The sequence below is a fragment of the Sapajus apella genome, unplaced genomic scaffold (genome assembly GCF_009761245.1).
Source record: "Sapajus apella isolate SASKATOON/1434 unplaced genomic scaffold, GSC_monkey_1.0 scaffold95, whole genome shotgun sequence".
Taxonomy (NCBI): Eukaryota; Metazoa; Chordata; class Mammalia; order Primates; family Cebidae; genus Sapajus; species Sapajus apella.
The window spans coordinates 1,986,529-2,004,934 of record NW_022437035.1 but is presented as its reverse complement, the minus strand read 5'-3'; the positions used below and the strand labels follow the sequence as shown (position 1 = coordinate 2,004,934).

At 50.5% G+C, this 18,406-nt stretch overlaps 1 protein-coding gene across 3 annotated transcripts; it reads right to left on the bottom strand.

Moving 5' to 3' along the window:
* Positions 1-10,833: 10,833 nt before the first annotated feature.
* Positions 10,834-18,206, bottom strand: CRYBB3 (crystallin beta B3). 3 transcript variants are annotated; one of them, XM_032256695.1, is made up of 6 exons: positions 17,964-18,206; positions 16,359-16,449; positions 15,048-15,166; positions 13,946-14,078; positions 12,506-12,648; positions 10,834-11,151 (listed from the first exon to the last, which is right to left on the bottom strand). In XM_032256695.1, the coding sequence occupies exons 2-6, from the start codon at positions 16,431-16,433 to the stop codon at positions 10,986-10,988; spliced, it is 636 nt and encodes a 211-aa protein (XP_032112586.1). In that variant the 5' UTR covers positions 16,434-16,449; positions 17,964-18,206; the 3' UTR covers positions 10,834-10,985. The 3 variants fall into 3 exon arrangements, with proteins under 3 accessions (XP_032112586.1, XP_032112585.1, XP_032112584.1); XM_032256694.1 differs by having other exon boundaries at positions 16,359-16,453; positions 17,964-18,205; XM_032256693.1 differs by lacking the exons at positions 16,359-16,449; positions 17,964-18,206 and having other exon boundaries at positions 15,048-16,335.
* Between the last annotated feature and the right edge of the window lie 200 nt (positions 18,207-18,406).

Below are 18,406 nucleotides of genomic sequence, written 5' to 3'. Positions count from 1 at the left end.
ATTACAGGCGTGAGCCACCACACCCAGCCCATTTCTTAACCACTGTCGTAGAGTGAGGGGCTCCTACATCCCTACCGCTGGCCCCATCACTGCCACATGGGTGCCCAGCCTTTATTCACGTTTCTTAAGCGAACAAACCTTCTCTGCAGCCCATGTTGTGTCTTCATCCAATCTGAGGCTTGGAAACTGGGTCAAGTATACCTGCTTTCCCTCGTCTCTCGTTTCCCCAAGGCACATAAGCTTGCACACACGTGCACACACTCTACACACACACACGCCCCAGCCCCCAGCTGTGCCTTTGTTTGCAGCACTCACAACACCTAGCCTTCTGTTACTCACTGATTTTCCGTCTTTCCCATGAGAAGACAAGCACTGCAAAAGCAAAGACGTCGCCCCTCTGGTTTACCATGGTATCGCCAGAGGCCAGTGCCTGACACATAGTAGGTACTTGTTTTAAAATCCCAGGGGCCGCTGTAACAAAGTGTCACAAACTGAGTGGCTTAAAAACAACAGGAACTTGGAATGGAAAATGGTGTTGCAAAGATGGAAAACAGTGTGGCTGTCTGAAAAAAAAAAAAAAGAAAGAAAAAACCAACATAGAATTACCATATGAGCCAGCCACTCCACTTCTGCGCATGTGCCCAGAAGAATTGAAAGCAGGGAATTGAAGAGATATTTACGCACCCATGTTCATAGCAGCATTATCCACAATAGCTGAAAGATGGAAACCACCCAAATGTCCATCAACGGGTGAATGAATAAACACTATGTGGTCTATCCATACAATGGAATAGTATTCAGCCTTAAAAAGAAAGGAAATTCTGACTCCAACATGATGAGGCTTGGAAATGTTATGCAAAGTGAAATAAACCAGACACAAAAGGGACACATATTGTATGATTCCACTTATGTAAGTTACCTAGAGTAGGCAAATTCGTGGAGACTGGAAGTAGAATAGAGGTTACCAGGGGCTGGGAGGAGTGGGGAATGGGGAGTTATGGTTTAATGGGTACAGAGTTTCTGTTCAGGGTGATGAAAAAGCCGGAGATGGATAGTGGTGACGGTCCCGTAACAATGCCACCCAACTGTACACTTAAAAATGGTTAATTTTGTGTTATGCATTATTTTACCATAAACATGTCCAGAAAAAACCCCAGAAGTCTATTGTTACGTAATTCTGGAGGCTGAGGCTGGAGGTGTGACATCAGGGTGTCGGCAGGGCCATGTCCGCTCCAGGGGTTCTAGGTGAAGGTCTGTCCTTGTCTTTCCCAGCCTTTCATGTCTGCTGGTAACGGCCGGTGTTCCTTGGATGGGAACTGCATCACTTGAATCACGTGGCCATCTTCTTCCCTTAGTGCATGGCTGGTTCTATGCCTACGTTTCTCCTTTTTTGTTTTTTTCTGAGATGGAGTCTCACGCTGTCGCCCAGGCTGGAGTGCAGTGGCGCGATCTCGGCTCCCTGCAACCTCCACCTCCAGGGATCAAGCGATTCTCCTGCCTCAGCCTCTGGAGTAGCTGGGACTACAGGCACCCACCACCACACCCAGCTAACCCGGCTAATTTTTTTTTTTTTTGTATTTTTAGTACAGACAGGGTTTCACCATGTTAGCCAGGATGGTGTCAATCTCTTGATCTCGTGATCCACCTGCCTCGGCCTCCCAAAGTGCTGGGATTACAGGCGTGAGCCACCACGCCTGACCTAAATTTCTCCTTTTTAAAAGGATACCAGTCATGTTGGCTTAGGTGACTTCATTCGGTAACTTCACCCTAATGACTTCATTTTAAATGGATTCCTTCTGTAAAGACCCAATTGCCACATAGAAGGTCACATTCTGAAGTACTGGGGGTTAAGACTTTGGAATACCTTTTATGGACACAGTTCAACCCATAATAGACCTCAGTTAATATTTATTGAATAAATGAATGGATTCAAGACCTGGCTGCGTCCTTATAAATAAGAAAGAATTCCTAATATCTAGATAGTATGAGAGCTTGACATGAGTCAGGCACTGTCCACACTCATCTTTTTTAAATCCTCCCAACAAACTCAAGAGGTAAGTGTTGTATTTATTGATCATTCCATTTTATAAAAGAGAAAATTGAGGCTCAGAGAGACTAAGCAACTTGCCCAAGTTTGCACAGCCAGTGAGTAGTAAGGACTAGGCTTTATGGATTGTGCCATAAACTGTCTGGTTTCATTAATTCAATCCTCACAACTATCTTTGAAGTAGGTATTATTAATGTCCCCTAATACAGATTAGGAAACCAGGGCTCATAGGGCTTAAGCGACTTGTCCGAGGTCACACAGCCGGGAAGTGGTAGGACCAGGACTTGAACTTAGATCAGTCTGACTTCAAGACTTAACGCTATTCACTTTTAAACTATAAAGCCTCCTGGCTAGGTGTGGTGGCTCATGCCTGTAATCCTAGCACTGTAAACCTAGCGAGGCCAAGGTGGGTGGATTGCCTGAGCTCACAGCAACATGGTGAAACCCCATCTCTACTAAAATATAAAAAAATTAGCTGGGCATGGTGGCGTGTGCCTGTAGTCTCAGCTACTTGGGAGGCTGAGGCAGCAGAATCGCTGGAACCCGGGAGGCGGAGGTTGTAATGAGCCGAGATAGAGCCATTGCACTCCAGCCTGGGCAACAGAGCAAGACTCTGTCTTCAAAAAAAAAAAACTTTCTACTAAGCTCTGGAAATGTACTGATGTTTTTCTCCTCCAGGCCTCAGTTTCCCCATCAGAAATGAGCTCCTTGGTCCCTGCACCATGTATTAGTTGGTGCAAAAGTAATTGCGGTTTTTGGCATTACTTTTGATGGCAAAAACCACGATCCCTTTTGCACCAACCTATTATTCCCATCGAGGAAGCAGTCAGGGTTCCCAATGGCTGACAGAAGCGGCAAAACACGCTACAGAGATGTTTGCTTATTTCTACTTTTACAGATGAGCAAAGTGAGGCTCAGAGAGGGGACTTCCTTGCCCAAAATCTCACAGCCAAGAAGTGGTAGAGCTGGGATTTGAACTCAGAGATCAGGATTTGTAGACTCCAAAACCCTCAGCCTACCCTACTTCTCTTCTCTTACCTCAGTTTCCTTCTCCTTCACACTTGTGAAGAATTAAATATTTTGGTCCACGGGCCTTAGAGTGTTTGTAATTACATCCTTTGTAAAATGAGCCAGCCACGTGAAGCCCCCAGTGGCGGCTCTTATAAATATTATAGAAAGCGCTGAGTAACTATGGCTTTTATGCTGTTCATTATTATTACATCTGTGCAGATGGCAATGTTTTTAAAGACTTTTGTATTTATTTCTTTTCACTCCCTTACTCCAAGTAGGTGCCAAGACAGAGACTGTCAGCAACCTGCGTGTTTCTCTACACTCACTCATGATTCATTTCTGCTTCCAGCAAATGTGTCAGCTATAAACTCAGTGGGGAGTGACACAGATAGGGTCCCCACCCTGGTGCAACTTACAGCCAATAGGTTCCTAAAATCTCAAAATGCTTTGCCATTTTTAAAAATTTGAGATAGGGTCTTGCTCTGTTGCCCAGGCTGGAGTGCAGCAGTGTTATCACTCACTCAATGCAGCCTCCAAGTGCTGGGCTCAAGTGATCCTCCTGTCCCAGCCTCCCAAGTAGCTCAGACCATAGGTATGCACATCCGTGCCCAGCTAATTAAAAAAAAAAGAATTGAGGGATGGAATCCAGGTAGGTCTTGAACTCTAACCCTCAGGTGATTCTTCTGCCTTGGCCTTCTAAAGTGCTAGAGTTCCAGTCGTGGGCCACTGCACCTGGCCAGCCTTTGCTTTTTATGTGACCTCGGCAATTTGCTTGTTTAGCCAATGAGCTAGCTCATGGAGAGCTAAGCCAAGGCTCAGTTGTCTCCGTGCCCCCAGAGCCTACGGAGGATCTAGCACATAGTAGGTGCTCAGAAAATACGTACTGACTGGTTGAATTAATTAATGATAAAGACCCGGGGTGCCTTTTTTGGGCTTTGCCAGAAGCAGACTCTAAGACAACAACAGTTCAGCTGCAGATAACATGGTCCCAGGGAGCATCAGGAAGTAGGGAGTGGGGACGTAAGCCAGAGAAAGGCAGGCAGGCAGGCCACTCAGGATGTATTGAGCAGGTTACCACTGGGTCTTCTTAAGAAGAGGGGGTGTCATGTGACTCATTCTGGTCAGCGGATTCTGAACAAACATGACTGGTGTAATTTCCAGGCGAAGTCATCTTATTACAGGAGCCACGCTTTCCAGTGCTCTTTTCTGCTGTCCTGAGATGGTAACATTGCAAAACGGCAGAGCCTACACCAGCCTGGGTCCCTGAGTGACTCTGTAGAGAAAAACCCCCTGCTGACCATACTAGACATCTTTCACGCATGAGAAATAAGTCCTCATTGTTTTCAACCACCAAGAATTTGGGCTGTTTGTTACAGCAGCATAGCCTGACAGATACATACAGAGAAAGGACTCAAATCTTCCTTTCCACTTCATCTTCTTGCTCCCATGCAGAGAAGAGGTCTTGGTGTTCCCCTTGGACAATTTTAACTTCTTTTTTTTGAGACAGAGTTTTGCTCTTGTTGCCCAGGCTGGAGTGCAATGGCATGATCTCGGCTCACTGCAACCTCCACCTTCCAGCTTCAAGTGATTCTCTTGCCTCAGCCTCCCAAGTAGCTGGGATTACAGGCATGTGCCACCATGTCTGGTTAATTTTGTATTTTTAGTAGAGACGGGGTTTCTCCATGTTTGTCAGGTTGGTCTTGAACCCCCAACCCCAGGTGGTCCACCTGCCTCGGCCACCCAAAGTGCTGGGATTACAGGAGTGAGCCACCACACCCAGCCAACAATATTTAACTTTTAGATAAAACAGAGTCAAAGCTGGAAGGAGCCTCTGAGATCATCAAAAGGACTTCTTGTAGCTATCAGAAACAACACTCGCTTCTTATGAGAATTTTTTGTAACGGCCCTTTTACTGTCTTGAAATAAAGTTGACAATGTAACCCATCTACATGCATGCTTTCAAAATAAATGAATAATAAAATGTCTTAACTATAACTGCAGTATAAAAGAATAATAAGGCTAGAATGTGTAAAATATGTTTTTTAGTATGTAAAGGCTTCAGACAGATAAGAAAGCAGTCAGGCAACTGCTCCTACTTATAATGCACACATTCAGACAGGAAGTTAATATTAAATTTAACATGTGTTAGACATTTTCATACACTTAGGTAGCATTGCCATGGGTGACATTAATTTCCAAAATGGTGAAGAATGCTTGGTAAGGTTCTCACCTGAGGGCTGGGGAGCTGGGAAATTGATACCCCAGCTCCTGTTGGTCATTGGATGAAGGCTGCTCCCAGTAGGTATTCATTCCCCAGGATTATAGCTGCCTCCCACCTCTCCAGGCAGAGGAGAGAGTTTCCAGGCACGCGGATGCTGGCTGGTGGAAGTGGCCCTCACACAGCAACATTGTAAGGTCTACAGGGTAGGAAAACACAGCTGGCATCTGCTACAACCCAGGCAGCAGATCAGAGATGTCCAGGGAAAAAAAGAGGAAGCTGGCATCAGGGCATGGCAAGAAGTTTGCCCCAAGAGAGCCAAGACTTGGGGATGCACTTGCTGAGTCCTCTAAAGTTGGATCCCTAGGTAGGTGACCGCAGAGCCAGCTGCCAGCTCCCAAGGGCTCTCAGGCTCCAGTTCCTCTCTCCATGATCCCTGTTCACTGTCTGGGTCCTGCCCCCGCCCCCGCCATGAAGCCTCTTTGTAGGGCTTTCGCTTGGATTCTCTGAGTGTGGCCATGTAGCCTAGTTTCCTAATTCCCATGTTTCCACGGGTGTCTTTAGAATAAACCCCCGTTATTGAGTAACCGCAAAGTCTCTCTGCTCCATACAACTACGGAGCCTGTCTCCAGCATCTTGTGTCTGGTACGGAGCTCTGTAAGCCTGTCTGTTGTCCTGCTCCTCATCAAAAAGTGATCACGAGAAGAGGACGATGAACGCTTCCGAGCACGTCCTTTGTTTCACCCGTTGTTCTAAGCCCTTTCTGCAACGTAAACTCAGGTTGCTACCGGCAACCACGTTACGAGATAGGTAGCACTACTACCTCCATGTTACAGATGGGCCCACAGAAGCACAGAGAGGTGAAGTGATTTGCCAAAGACACACCGTGAGTGGTGGAGCCTGGAAAGGAAACCAGGTTGTGTAAACCAAGGGCCTAACTCAGTCACTCTGATCGGAAGATCACTTGAAGCCACTGCCTGCGACCACTGAGCAATACTGCCTCTCAATTAAGCTGGTAAAGTGATCTGTTGGCACTAAGGCTCATTCTCTTGTAACTGGGGGATATTCTTGCTTCGCTATCACTCTCAGGCTCTCCCCTGTAGATGACAAAATTTGAGTCTAGGTTGGGGCTAAGAGCAGGCTTTTGGAGTTAGGCCTGGGGCCAAATCCCAGATCTGCCCCTCCCTGGCTGTGTGACCTCAGCAGTTGGCTGCCCCTCTCTGAGCCTCTTGGAGCTGAGGACTGCACAGGACAATGTATGGCAGTACTTGCGAAGAACAAGAGTCACTTGGACATCATGACTGCCTGGGGCTGCCATGAACCTGGCAGTGCAGCTGAACCCCATCTCCGGAATCAACCCAACTCCAGACCCTGGGGCTGCGTTTGGCCTGGGAGTGGGCACATGGTGGGCACACTGAGTCACACTTGAGCCAGCCTTCCTGTTACCCAGGAGCCAGTCACGGGCCCTCTCGGCGTTAACTGAGATGGGCATGGACAGCTTCTGGCCTGGTGCCTGGACTATAGTAGATGCTCAATAAATGGAGTCACTGCCCACACAAGCAGTGGCACTAGGTTGGCCGGCCACAGAATCAACAGCTGATGAATACAGAGAAACAGGCTTTGGAAACAGACCTGAATGTGAGTCCTGGTCCCACCAGTTAAGAGCTGTGGCACTTGGGGCAATTTGCTTCAGCTCTCTGGGCCTCAGTTTCTCTCTCTGCATATAAGGATCACTATTGCCTGTCTGTAGAGTCGAGAATAAACTCTAAAGCACCCAGGAACGTGCTTGGGGGCAGCCATTATTACCATTGTTTCTGTGGCAACTCCTGTTGCTATTTTTGTCTATACTTCCCTGGTGACTTCCTGTCCTTGAGGGATACATCAGAGTGCGTGGCACTCAGGGATGGAATTTCTGGGGTCAGCACTCAGGATGCAGGTCCCAGTTCTACCGCTTCTTTTTTTTTTTTTTTTTTTTTTTTTTGAGACGGAGTTTCGCTCTTGTTACGCAGGCTGGAGTGCAATGGCGCGATCTTGGCTCACCGCAACCTCCGCCTCCTGGGTTCAGGCAATTCTCCTGCCTCAGCCTCCCGAGTAGCTGGAACTACAGGCGTGCGCCACCATGCCCAGCTAATTTTTGAATTTTTAGTAGAGATGGGGTTTCACCATGTTGACCAGGATGGTCTCGATCTCTTGACCTCGTGATCCACCCATCTTGGACTCCCAAAGTGCTGGGATTATAGGCGTGAGCCACCGCGCCCGGCGCTACCGCTTCTTATCTGTGTGGCTCTAGGAAGGTGATGTTGCCTCCCCGAGCCCGTTTCTTCATCTGTTAAATATGATTATAACCACATCTACCTCCCAATGACATTCTTGGGGTTCAATGAGATGGAGTAAGCACTGATTTATAAAGCACGACAGGCCGGGTGTGGTGGCTCATGCCTGTAATCCCAGAACTTTGGGAGGCCAAGGTGGGAGGATCATGAAGTCAGGAGTTTGAGACCAGCCTGGCCAACACAATGAAACCCCATCTCTGAAAATACAAAAATTAGCTGGGTGTGGTGACACATGCCTGTAATCCCAGCTACTCAGGAGACTGAGGCAGGATAATCGCTTTAACCTGGGAGGTGGAGGTTGCGGTGAGCAGAGATCGAATCATTACACTCTAGCCTGGGTGACAGGGTGAGATTTAATCTCAAAAAAAAAAAAAAAGCATGACAGACTGGGAGTCGTCTGGCTCATGCCTATAATCCCAACACTTTGGGAGGTTGAGGTGGGAAGATCGCTTAAGTCCAGGAGTTTGAGACGAGCCTGGGCAATACAACAAGACCCTCATCTCTACAAAAAATACGTTTTAAAAATTAGCTGGGCATGGTGGTATGCAACTGCAATCCCAGTACTTTGGGAGGCTGAGGTGGGAGGATCGCTGGAGACCTGGAGTTGGAGGCTGCAGTGAGCTATGATCACGCCACTGCACTCCAGCCCAGGAGACAGAGCAAGACCCATCCCAAAAAATAAATAAAGAATAAAGCATGGCAAGGCCCCTCCTTGCAAAAGGGAGGAAGGGGTGGATCCAGGGAGGAGAAAGGGGCAGGCATTCCATCTGTCTCACTGCTGGGCACCCCTGCCCTATCTGACCCTGATGCCCAACCCAGGTCTCCCATATGCTCGGAAAATGTCAAGGTGATTTCTCTCCTGTGCATGTTTTTAAAATATGCAGGTTAAAGTAACTGAAAATTACTATATCCTTTTCAACGCCTTCCTGAGGCCCCCATAGGCCTCCCACACACCAGCTGCATCAGCCACTGGGAGGCTGCAGGTGGCTGAGACAGGCTGCAGGCACAACAGGGGAACAAAGTCAGGAACTGACGCCTGGAGGTGGGATGGGTGAGGGGTGGTCCTGGGGCCTGTCTGCCAGAAATCCGCTATCAGCTGGCTTCCCACCGGGGGCAGAAGAGACTCACTTATGGCCAGGCACCATGGCTCACACTTGTAATCCCAGCACTTTGAGAGGCCGAGGTGGGTGAATCACCTGGGGTTGGGGGTTCAAGACCAGCCTGACCAATATAGTGAAACCCCATCTCTACTACAAGTACAAAAATTAGCCAGGCATAGTGGCAGGCGCCTGTAGTCCCAGCTACTCAGGAGGCTGAGACAGGAGAATTGCTTGAGCCCAGGAGGTGGAGGTTGCAGTGGGCTGAGATCACGCCACTGCACTCTAGCCTGGGCGACAGAGCGAGACTGTCTCAAAAAAAGAAAAAAAAAGAGGCCTCATTTATGCCTGCACTGCCCCAGTGTTCCTGTTCAGCTCTCCAGCAACTCCCACTGCCCAGATGAAGCTACAGGGGCCTAGAGCAGTGGCAGGAGGTGGGATGGGCATTCAGTTCCCCAGGCAAGGCTACAGAAGACCTCTGGGCAAGGGGACAGAGATGCTGAGGCATGGAAGAGAGAGGCTCAGGGGGACCACACCAGCACAGCTCAGCAGACTCTGCTGTAGCCTCCCAACTGGTCTCTCTGCACCCCCCCGGGCCACTTAAGCGTATTATCTGCACCCTTGCCAGAGTGATCCTATTAAACACCAAAGCAGACCGTGGCTCCCACCTCCCTCAGAGAACAACAAAATCCACTAAGGTCTGCGGAGCCCTAAATAACCTGACCCTGTTCCCTCTGACCCCTAGCCCCAGTCTCTTACTCCATTCCAGACCTGCTGGCCCCTGGCTGCTTCCCGTTAGGCCAGCACACTCCTGCCTAGGGCCTTTGCAGCGCTTATTTCTCTGCCTGGAATGTTCTGGTGGTTCACTGAGGTCTCAGCTCCTCTGCACAGAGTTCCCTGGCCACGATTCCCATCACTTCCAACTTTTTATCCAGCTTTATTGCTCTTGGCATTTACCACCTTCCAGCGCCACAGCCCAAATCGACCTGTTTATTTACTTTCTGTCTCTCCCATAGAGGGTGAGAAGGGTGGGACATTGCGCTGTGTCCTTAGGTCTTGAACAGGGCATGGCATTTGCTGAATACATTAATGACAACAGATGCTGACCCACAGAGAGGTGGAGGGGGAAATAATGGAAGGAAGGAAGGAAGGAAGGAAGGGAGGAAGGAAGGAAGGAAGGAAGATCAGATGGACAGATTGATGGGCAAGTAGATTGAAAGAAAAATTGATGGATAAGTGGATAAAGCATAGATAGAAAGATGGGTGAGTGGAAGGAAAAATGTATGAATTAATGGAAAGAAGAAATAACATAGGAAGATGGAAGGAAGAATAAATGAATGGATGGATGGGTAAGTGGGTGGATGAATGGATGGATGGCTGATGCATGGATGGATGAATGGGTGGTAGGTAGATGGATGGATGAATGAATGGGTAGATGAGTGGGTGGGTGGATGGATGGGTGGATGGACGGATGGATGGGCGGGTGAGTTGATCCATGCATGGATGAGTGGGTGGATGGTTGGGCGGGTGGGTGGATGCATGCATGGATGGATGGATGGATGGATGGGCGACTGGGTGGATGCATGCATGGATGGATGGATGGATGGATGGATGGATGGATGGATGGATGGGCGGGTGGGTGGATGTATGCATGCATGCATGGATGGATGCATGGATGGCTGGGTGGGTGGATGCATGCATGCATGGATGCATGCATGGATGGATGGATGGATGGATGGGCAGGTGGGTGGATGCATGGATGCATGGATGGATGGATGGATGGGTGGATGGATGGATGGGTGGGTGGGTGGATGCATGCATGCATGCATGGAATGCATGGATGGGCGGGTGGGTGGATAGACGGATGGATGGATGGGAGGGTGGGTGGATGCATGGATGGATGGATGGATGGATGGGCGGGTGGGTAGATGCATGGATGGATGGATGGGCGGGTGGGTGGATGCATGGATGGATGGATGGATAGATGGATAGATGGATGGATGGATGGATGGATGGATGGATGAGTAGGTGAATGGATGCACACATGTGTGGGTGGATGGATGGGTGAGTGAACAGACATTCGGATGGAAAGATGCACCAGCAGACAAACACAAGATCAGAGAGAGGAACATGGCAGGTGGGGGAACAACCCCAGGCTTTATTGAGCAGATTCCAGGGAAGGGTGGACAGGTTGGCCCTCGTCCCAGCCCTGGAGCCTCCTCCTCTTGGCCTGGCAGCCCCTGCAGGGTGGGTCTGGGTCCTTGAGGTCTGGGTGTCTTTCAGCTGCTGAGGAAGCAGCCTCGCTTGTGCCATTTCTGGTCACGGATGCGGCGCACAGACTGCAGCTGCGGCTGGCTGGCGTCCCATTCATTCCAGTGGCGGTACTCGCCCTGCTCAAACGCGTACTGGCGCCCACGGTAGCCGGGAAACTCATAGCCAACCCACCTGCCGGGAGACCAAGGTTGGGATGTGGACGGTCCGCTTCCAGTCGCCCAGCCCCCAGCCAGCAACTTACCGTGTGCTCTGCCTGCCTGCATTCCTCCTTAGCTCCCCAGAGCCTTTAGGATGAATCCAAACTCCTTGCCCTGCTCATAGGACCCTTGACAAAGCCTCTCTAGCCTTATCTCTCAATATCTCATTCACACTCGACACCACAGCCTCTCTTATTCTACTTCCCTGGAAACTGCTGTGTGTGGGCCTTTGGATGTATGATTCCTTCTGCCTGGAACACTCTTCCTCACCTCATCCTTCTCCTTCCCCCTTTTCCCCACTTGTATCCTCTACATCTCAATTTAGATGCCTCCAGACTCCTGCAGGCTGAATCGAGTACCTCACTGGGACCCCCAGAGCCCCTTGTGTGTCCCAGTCACAATCCTGATCACAATAACTGTTGTGAATCCCTGTTTCTCTGGCTGTCTCCCTGTCAGACTGTAATTTTTCTGAGGGCAGAGGATGTGCCATTATTGTTGTTCTCTGTATCTGTACACCAGCATATAGTAGATGTTCAGTAAAGAACTGTTGAATAGGCCGGGCATGGTGGCTCACGCCTGTAATCATAGCACACTGAGAGGCCAAGGTGGGCAGATCACGAGCTCAGGAGATGGAGACCATCCTGGCTAACACAGTGAAACTCTGTCTCTACTAAAAATACAAACACTTAGCCGGGCGTGGTGGCGTGCGCCTGTAGTCCCAGCTACTTGGGAGGCTGAGGCAGGAGAATCGCTTGAACCCAGGAGGCAGAGGTTGCAGTGAGCCAAGATCGCACCACTGACTTCAGCCTGGGTGACAGAGTGAGACCCTGTCTCAAAAAAAAAATTGTTGAATAAATTATTATCAGGGATAGGTGGCACCTCTCAAAGCCCAACCTCAGATTACAAGCCCACAAGTGAGAAGTAACCAACTACAAAAAGCAGGTGATCCTAAGACTGCATCAGAGGTGGTATTAAGCCTAGAAAGAGGGAGGTGATAAGCCTGCTCTCCTCCATGCAGCGTGGGTCACACCTCAATAGCTGCATCCATCCGGGGCCCGTTGGTAAAAAGAACAAGTGTGGTGAAGGGAAAGAACATTTCAAGAATAGTTCAAGGGCGTGGGGATGTTTAAAAAAGGGGGAAGGACTCAAATGGGAACAGGTGGAGAGAATAGTTTCACTTGATTTAAGTCAAGGCTGCCTAGAAATCTCAACAGTACAGGAGCATAGGGACCATCAATCACCTAAGAAACTACGGGCACTGATTCTGTTTGGAGCCAGAGGCATGGCTGAGCAGAAGACGGGGCAAAGGTGAGGGTTGGGTCCCTTACGTCCCGTTGATGGCGCGGACACTCGCCACACGGTCCTGGAAGCCATGAGCCCACAGGCTGGGCACGTCATCGTCCACTATCTCCATCTTACGGCCGCTGAAAGCTGGGTTCTCAAACAGATGCAGCTTGTGATCTGCGCTATCCTGAGGGCAATATTGTGGGGTGAGCATCAGCTCCCATATCCAGAACAGAGGTCAAGGAGGCTCCAGAGGCCGGAAAGAATCAGTAAGTCACCCCAAAATAACACCCACCCCCAAACTCGCTGCAGGAGGGAAGGGACTCAGGAGACGGATCCATCCCTAAATTCACTGAAGGAGGGACGGGGAGATTCCTCCAGAGCTGGTTGATTTAGGAACCTAGAGCCATAGAATATGAAACTGAAAAGGAATTTTCAGATCTTGTTCAGTCCCTTCATTTAAATGATAGAGAAACAGGCCTGGAGAGAATGGATGGAGACCAAATGTAACCACACATGAGCTCTCCCATCTCCTAACCAGAGGCCAGCTCAATCTTCTCAGTTTCCCCCCTTCCACTGTCCTCTAAGGAGGACTCGGTTATGGGACAAGGAGAAAGGGCTGGAGCAGCTACTGGGTGTGAGTGAAGCAAGGGAGGAAGAAGGGTGGTGTTTAAAGTATTGCTGTGGGCCAGGTGTGGTGGCTCACGCCTGTAATCCCAGTTCTTTGGGAGGCCAAGGCGGGCAGATCACTTGAGGCCAGGAGTTCAAGACCAGCTTGGCCAACATGGCGAAATGCCATCTCTACCAAAAATACAAAAATTAGCCCAGCATGGTGGCATGAGCCTGTAGTCCCAGCTACTCAAGAGGCTGAGGCAGGAGAATTGCTTGAACCCAGAAGGCGGAGGTTGCAGTGAGCAGAGATCATACCACTGCACTCCAGCCTGGGTGACAGAGCGAGACAGCATCTCAAAATGAAATAAATAAAAATGTTTCAAAAGAGAGAGACTGCACTCCAGCCTGGGTGACAAAGCAGGAGTCTGTCTCAAAAATAAATAAATATAGTGTCACTGTGGATGGACTGTGTCCCTTTCAGGTGCTAGAGAAACACAAGTGGAAAACTTAAAGTATTTTAAAGTTACCTTCTGAAGTTATTTCCTGGACTGCATTTCTTTGATAACAATACTGATTTGAGACTGGACCATGTGGCTTATCATTTTGGTAGGGTTACAAAAAAAAGTCGTCCCAGTGCTATGCTGGTTTCATTCAAGATGTGAGTCCTTGTGTCTCAACCCCCAACCCAATGTTCATTCAATGTCCCACTTCTTATCCCACACAGCTGTTCAGATCAGAAATAGGAGGGCGCTTCCCAGGCCAGGTCCCTAAGGGCCAAGCCTCAGTCCGGCTTGTGCAACGAGCTTGCCTGACCAGCTCTGGGTGCACCCTGCTTCCAGGAACTCCCAGAAGTGGGCAGGAGCCATACTCACAATGTTCAGAGGCCGGAGCGACAGGAGGCTGTCACTATTACGGCTGTTGGTCCAGGCATCCCAGCGAGGGTAATCCCCCTTCTCCAAGACAAACTGCTCCCCACGGAAGGCCCTGCTCTCAAATGCCAGCCACCTGCGGGAGGAAGAGTCCTGGCGGTGTCACTTTTGCTGCAGCTGAAGGAGGATTCACGTTTAATGAGAGAAACGTCCAAGAGGTGCTGACCTTGAACCTTGTACCCTCCCTCCAACCCTATTGCTAATTCCTGGACCTGTAATTAAAGGAGCTGCTAGGGCATACCAGGAACCGTCTGAGACTCTGGGCCAGAAGGCCATCCTAGGAAACATCGAGAATCTAGCCTCTGCAAGGTACTCAGAAAAGTCTTTAGCAAAATGCCTGGCACACAGTAAGTATTCCATAGGTGACAGCAACCTCTTCCTCCTCCTCTTCTTCATCTTTGTATTATGCTGTTATTAATATGTATTTATTTGCATGGTTCCATTCATTTTCATGCAAACTTTCTCTGAAGTATGTACCATTGTCATCCCCATTTGACAGCTGAGAAAACAGAGGCCTGGTGTGTGAAGCAACTTGCCAAAGATCCCCCACATGGTTAGTGCCAGAGCCTGGACGTGCAACCAAAAGGCGGGAATTCAGGGCCCAGCTGGGCCACCTGCCTGCCTGTGGACATAGATGGGACACTAACCTACTTTGGCCTCAGTTTCCCCATCTATAAAGTGGGAATAAGAATGACACCTCTCTTACAGGGTCATGAGGATGCAATGACATAACGCACGTTAAATTTTATGCGTTACAACCATTATTAAAATTGTAAATATTGAACCCCAGGTTCCAGTCACTGAGCTAGGTGCTAGGTTGTCCTTGCTGTCCTTCCTCCAATCTCAGCTATCCTGGGATTCGCTCCAGAAATCTAATATTCTAGAGAATCCTTCAACTCTCATTTTACAGATGGGGAAAACGAGGCCCGAGAAGGCAGGGGAGTTGTCAAAAGCCCCACAACAGATCTAGAGCTCAGACTCGGGCCGTCACACCCCTAGAAGGCTCAGGGTTGTGTCGAGGGCCTGGGGGGGTCTAGGTACTCACGGCCCGGACTCCACTTGGATGGAGCTGACCTTCTCCAGCAGGCTGTCGGTCAGGTTGGGGCACTCGGCCGAGAGCTCGCAGCGTTTGCCTTGGAAGTTCTCTAGTTCGTACACGATCACCTGGAAGAGCAGCGTCCTAACCATCCCACCTCTGCTGGGCTCCCGGCTCCAGCTTCTGCCCCTCCCTGGGGCATCAGAGGGAAGTACCACTTGCTTTATCCTCTTGGCATCTCGCCAGCCTGGAGCCTGCACCAAGGCGTGCCTGCACTGCCCTCTAATGGCCATGGAGGGAAACGCCTTCAGGAACTCCAGAGACCAATTAAATTTAGGGATTGCAACTGGAATGTCCCGCAGGAGACAGGCGGGGAGCCCAGCGGATTGAAATAACCAGAGAGGACCGTGGGGAAATGAAGCTGCTTCTGGCAGTGAGGGAATGATGTCCCAGTTCCAATTTTTTCATGAGAGGTCAGAAATCTGCATTTTCCTTAATGTGAAATTTCCCCCTTTAAAACACCCAGTGCAGGACAAATGAATCTCTGAGAAAACCTATGCCTCCCTCAAGCCTAGGAAAGACAGACCAAAGCCTAGGGGCTGCAAAGACAGACCAAGGTTTTACCTCTCTCGCCCCCCTGGAAACACACACTGACTTTGTAGAAGATCCCCAGTCATTTTACAGAAGGGATGAAAGAAGCTCAGAAAGGGTAAGATACTGGCCTCGGGCTGCACAGCTAGCTAAGAGGAGGCACCGGGATTCAACCCATCCTTAGATTCTGTCTCCAGTCATTTCCCAAAACCATCGCAGAGATGGTTTGGCAAGGGCACAGCCAACACATTCAAACCTCCTCTCAGATTTCCAGTGTGCCTCCCTCTGCTAGCTGACTTCACTCATGCCTTTTAGCCTTTACACCAACTCTAGACATGAAGTCTGGGCACCACCCCCATTTCAAAGACGGGGCTGTTGAGGCCCTGAGAGGGCAAGACACCGGGCTGAGGTCAGACAGGAGAGTCAGAGCGCAAACCATGCTTCTGGAAAGTCCCGGGCCCCTCTGATCCATTGACGCAGGGAGGATGTGGGTGACCATTTCCGTTTTGCAGGCGAGGGAAGATGCAGTGAGCTCATGAAGCAAGTTTCTAACAGGAGGGTGGCAGTGAGAGGACCCACCCATGAAACGAGAGCTTTTTCGAATTGGCCTGGGGGGTTGGAAGGATGGCTCTTCCTTTCTGCAGAGGTGCTGCTTGGCTGGGAAGACGACTTTGACACCCAGGAGCAGCCCTGGGCCTGGAGCCCTCTGACCCCTGCCCCGCCCAGTACCTTGTAGCTGCCTCCAAGGCCTCCATGGCTCTTGCCAGCCGCAGCCTGCTCGGGTGCTCCATGCTGTGCTGCCATCTCCCCAGGAACACCTCTGGCTTCAAACCAAAGGGAAATGGGTCACTGGATCCACTGGGAGAAGCCAGGTGTTGATGTGACTGGAGTCTAGGATGAGCTACAGAACCTTGCTGCCCATGGGACACGGTCATTACTTATGATTGACATTCGGTCATTCAGTCATTCAGCAAACATCCATTGAGTGCCTGCCATGGGCCTTGCGGACTGAGACGGTGGGATCGGGGCCCTATTGTACAGAGGGGAACTCAGGCTCAGCAAAGCGAGGCCACTTCCTCAGGCATACAGTAAGGAAGTGGCCTGGGTCGGGCCTGGCTCCAAAGCCCCGTGCTCTTTTCCCCTGATGCAGACTCTCCCCCAAACCCAGGTCCCTCAGAGCTCTCTGCAGTTGTACCACCCCCAGGCCCTGGCTAAAGGGTAGGCTTCAGGGCGTTTTCTCTACAGGGTCTCTCCCACCACCATACTCCAGGAACTCTCGTTCGCTGGTTCCTTTGTTCACCAAAGATTCCATGAGCACCTACACAGTGCCAGGATCTGGGCTGGGTGACCAGGATGGACAGGAGACCCCAAATGTCAGGAGGTGGACAGACAGACCTCTAGAGAAAGCCCTTGTAAGACCAGGTCCTTGGACACCTGCTCCAGGTCAGGTCAGTTTCCCCGCATTCAGTTCCTCATTCCTTAAGCATTTATCGAACACAACTGTACACCAGCCACTTCAAGACCTGCCACCAACACTTCTCCTTCATGCTACGGGGACAGTGACATGCCATACAGGCCCCTGCCACAGTCACACGGAAGAATTCTCATCATTGCTGCACACGTGGACACACACAGGACTGTTCTGATTTTGTGTGCACACACACAAGTTTCTATGGTCATGGTCCATCATATCCCCACCAGGGGGCTCACAGGATAGCTTCTCTCCCTCACACACACACACATGTACATGCACACGCACACGCACGCACACCTGCCCATTGCAGACATCCACAGTGGCTGTCTCCTCAGCCACAGCCTCTGACTTCCTGGGGGCAGATGGACAAGGCGCCTACCTCTACACACCCACACCCAGCTGTTACCCCCCGCACAGCTCCCAGCACGGCCACTCCAGCACGCACAGCTGCACAGCCCACATACGCTGGATGCATGCCCAACCACGCACAGCCTGCAGGCTGTCTTGTTCTGTCTGTCCCAGCCTCATCAGTAAACAGGGCTTGGTCCAGCTCATGGAGGACGTTTGGGGGACTTGGGGGACATGTGTGTCCACTCCTCTCCCTCAGAGGGACTCAGCTTTTGAAGTTCCCCTGCCCCAAGCACACGTCCAGGGATGTGGACCCTGGCCACCGCAGACAAGGGCCCCCTGTTTCACCCCCAGCTGGGCTGGCTGGGTCCCCTCGCTGGGAATTGAACCTTAAGGAAGTCCCCGGTTTTTTTGCAGGCGGTCAGCCATGCATGTTTCACAGAGACCAGCAAAGGTCCAGGCCTGCCAGGGTGGCTTTTGCCTCTCCACCCCCAACCCATCCCAGAATGAACCTGTTGCTGTAGCCTCAGGAAGAACAGAGGAGCCACGGCTGTCTGCAGACTCGGCCTGCCTTCGCAAGGAGCATGCTATTTATGGGCACGTTCTGACAGCCCAGCACATCCCAGCCTGCTGAGGCAGCACCCTGTCCACCCAATTCCCTCCAGGCCATTTCACTCCAATAGCGGGTCCACGGAGGCCCCCAGAGCCTGTCTCCTCAGCCACAGCCTCTGATGACTTCCTGGGGGCAGAGGGACCTCACTGGCTTTGCGGGAAGCAGGGTGGGAAGCTCTCCATTGTCTTCCCCACAACCACCAACTCCCTTTCTGTGGTTTCTCGGGTTCACCATTTCCTATTGGGGCACATGAAACCTTTGGAAAGATTCTAGTTCTTAAAGTGAGGGATCCCGGACTCTCCATTTTCCACATACCACGTGGCCTAAATGTAAGTCAGGTCA

Excerpts from the sequence above, each read along its gene's own strand:
- CRYBB3 (XM_032256693.1), bottom strand. The coding sequence starts at position 15,331 with ATGGCCATTAGAGGGCAGTGCAGGCACGCCTTGGTGCAGGCTCCAGGC. Across the intron at positions 14,079-15,047 it reads ATCCAAGTGGAGTCCGGGCC|GTGGCTGGCATTTGAGAGCA; the intron begins GTGAGTACCTAG and ends TTCCTCCCGCAG. Across the intron at positions 12,649-13,945 it reads CGCTCCGGCCTCTGAACATT|GATAGCGCAGATCACAAGCT; the intron begins GTGAGTATGGCT and ends TATTGCCCTCAG.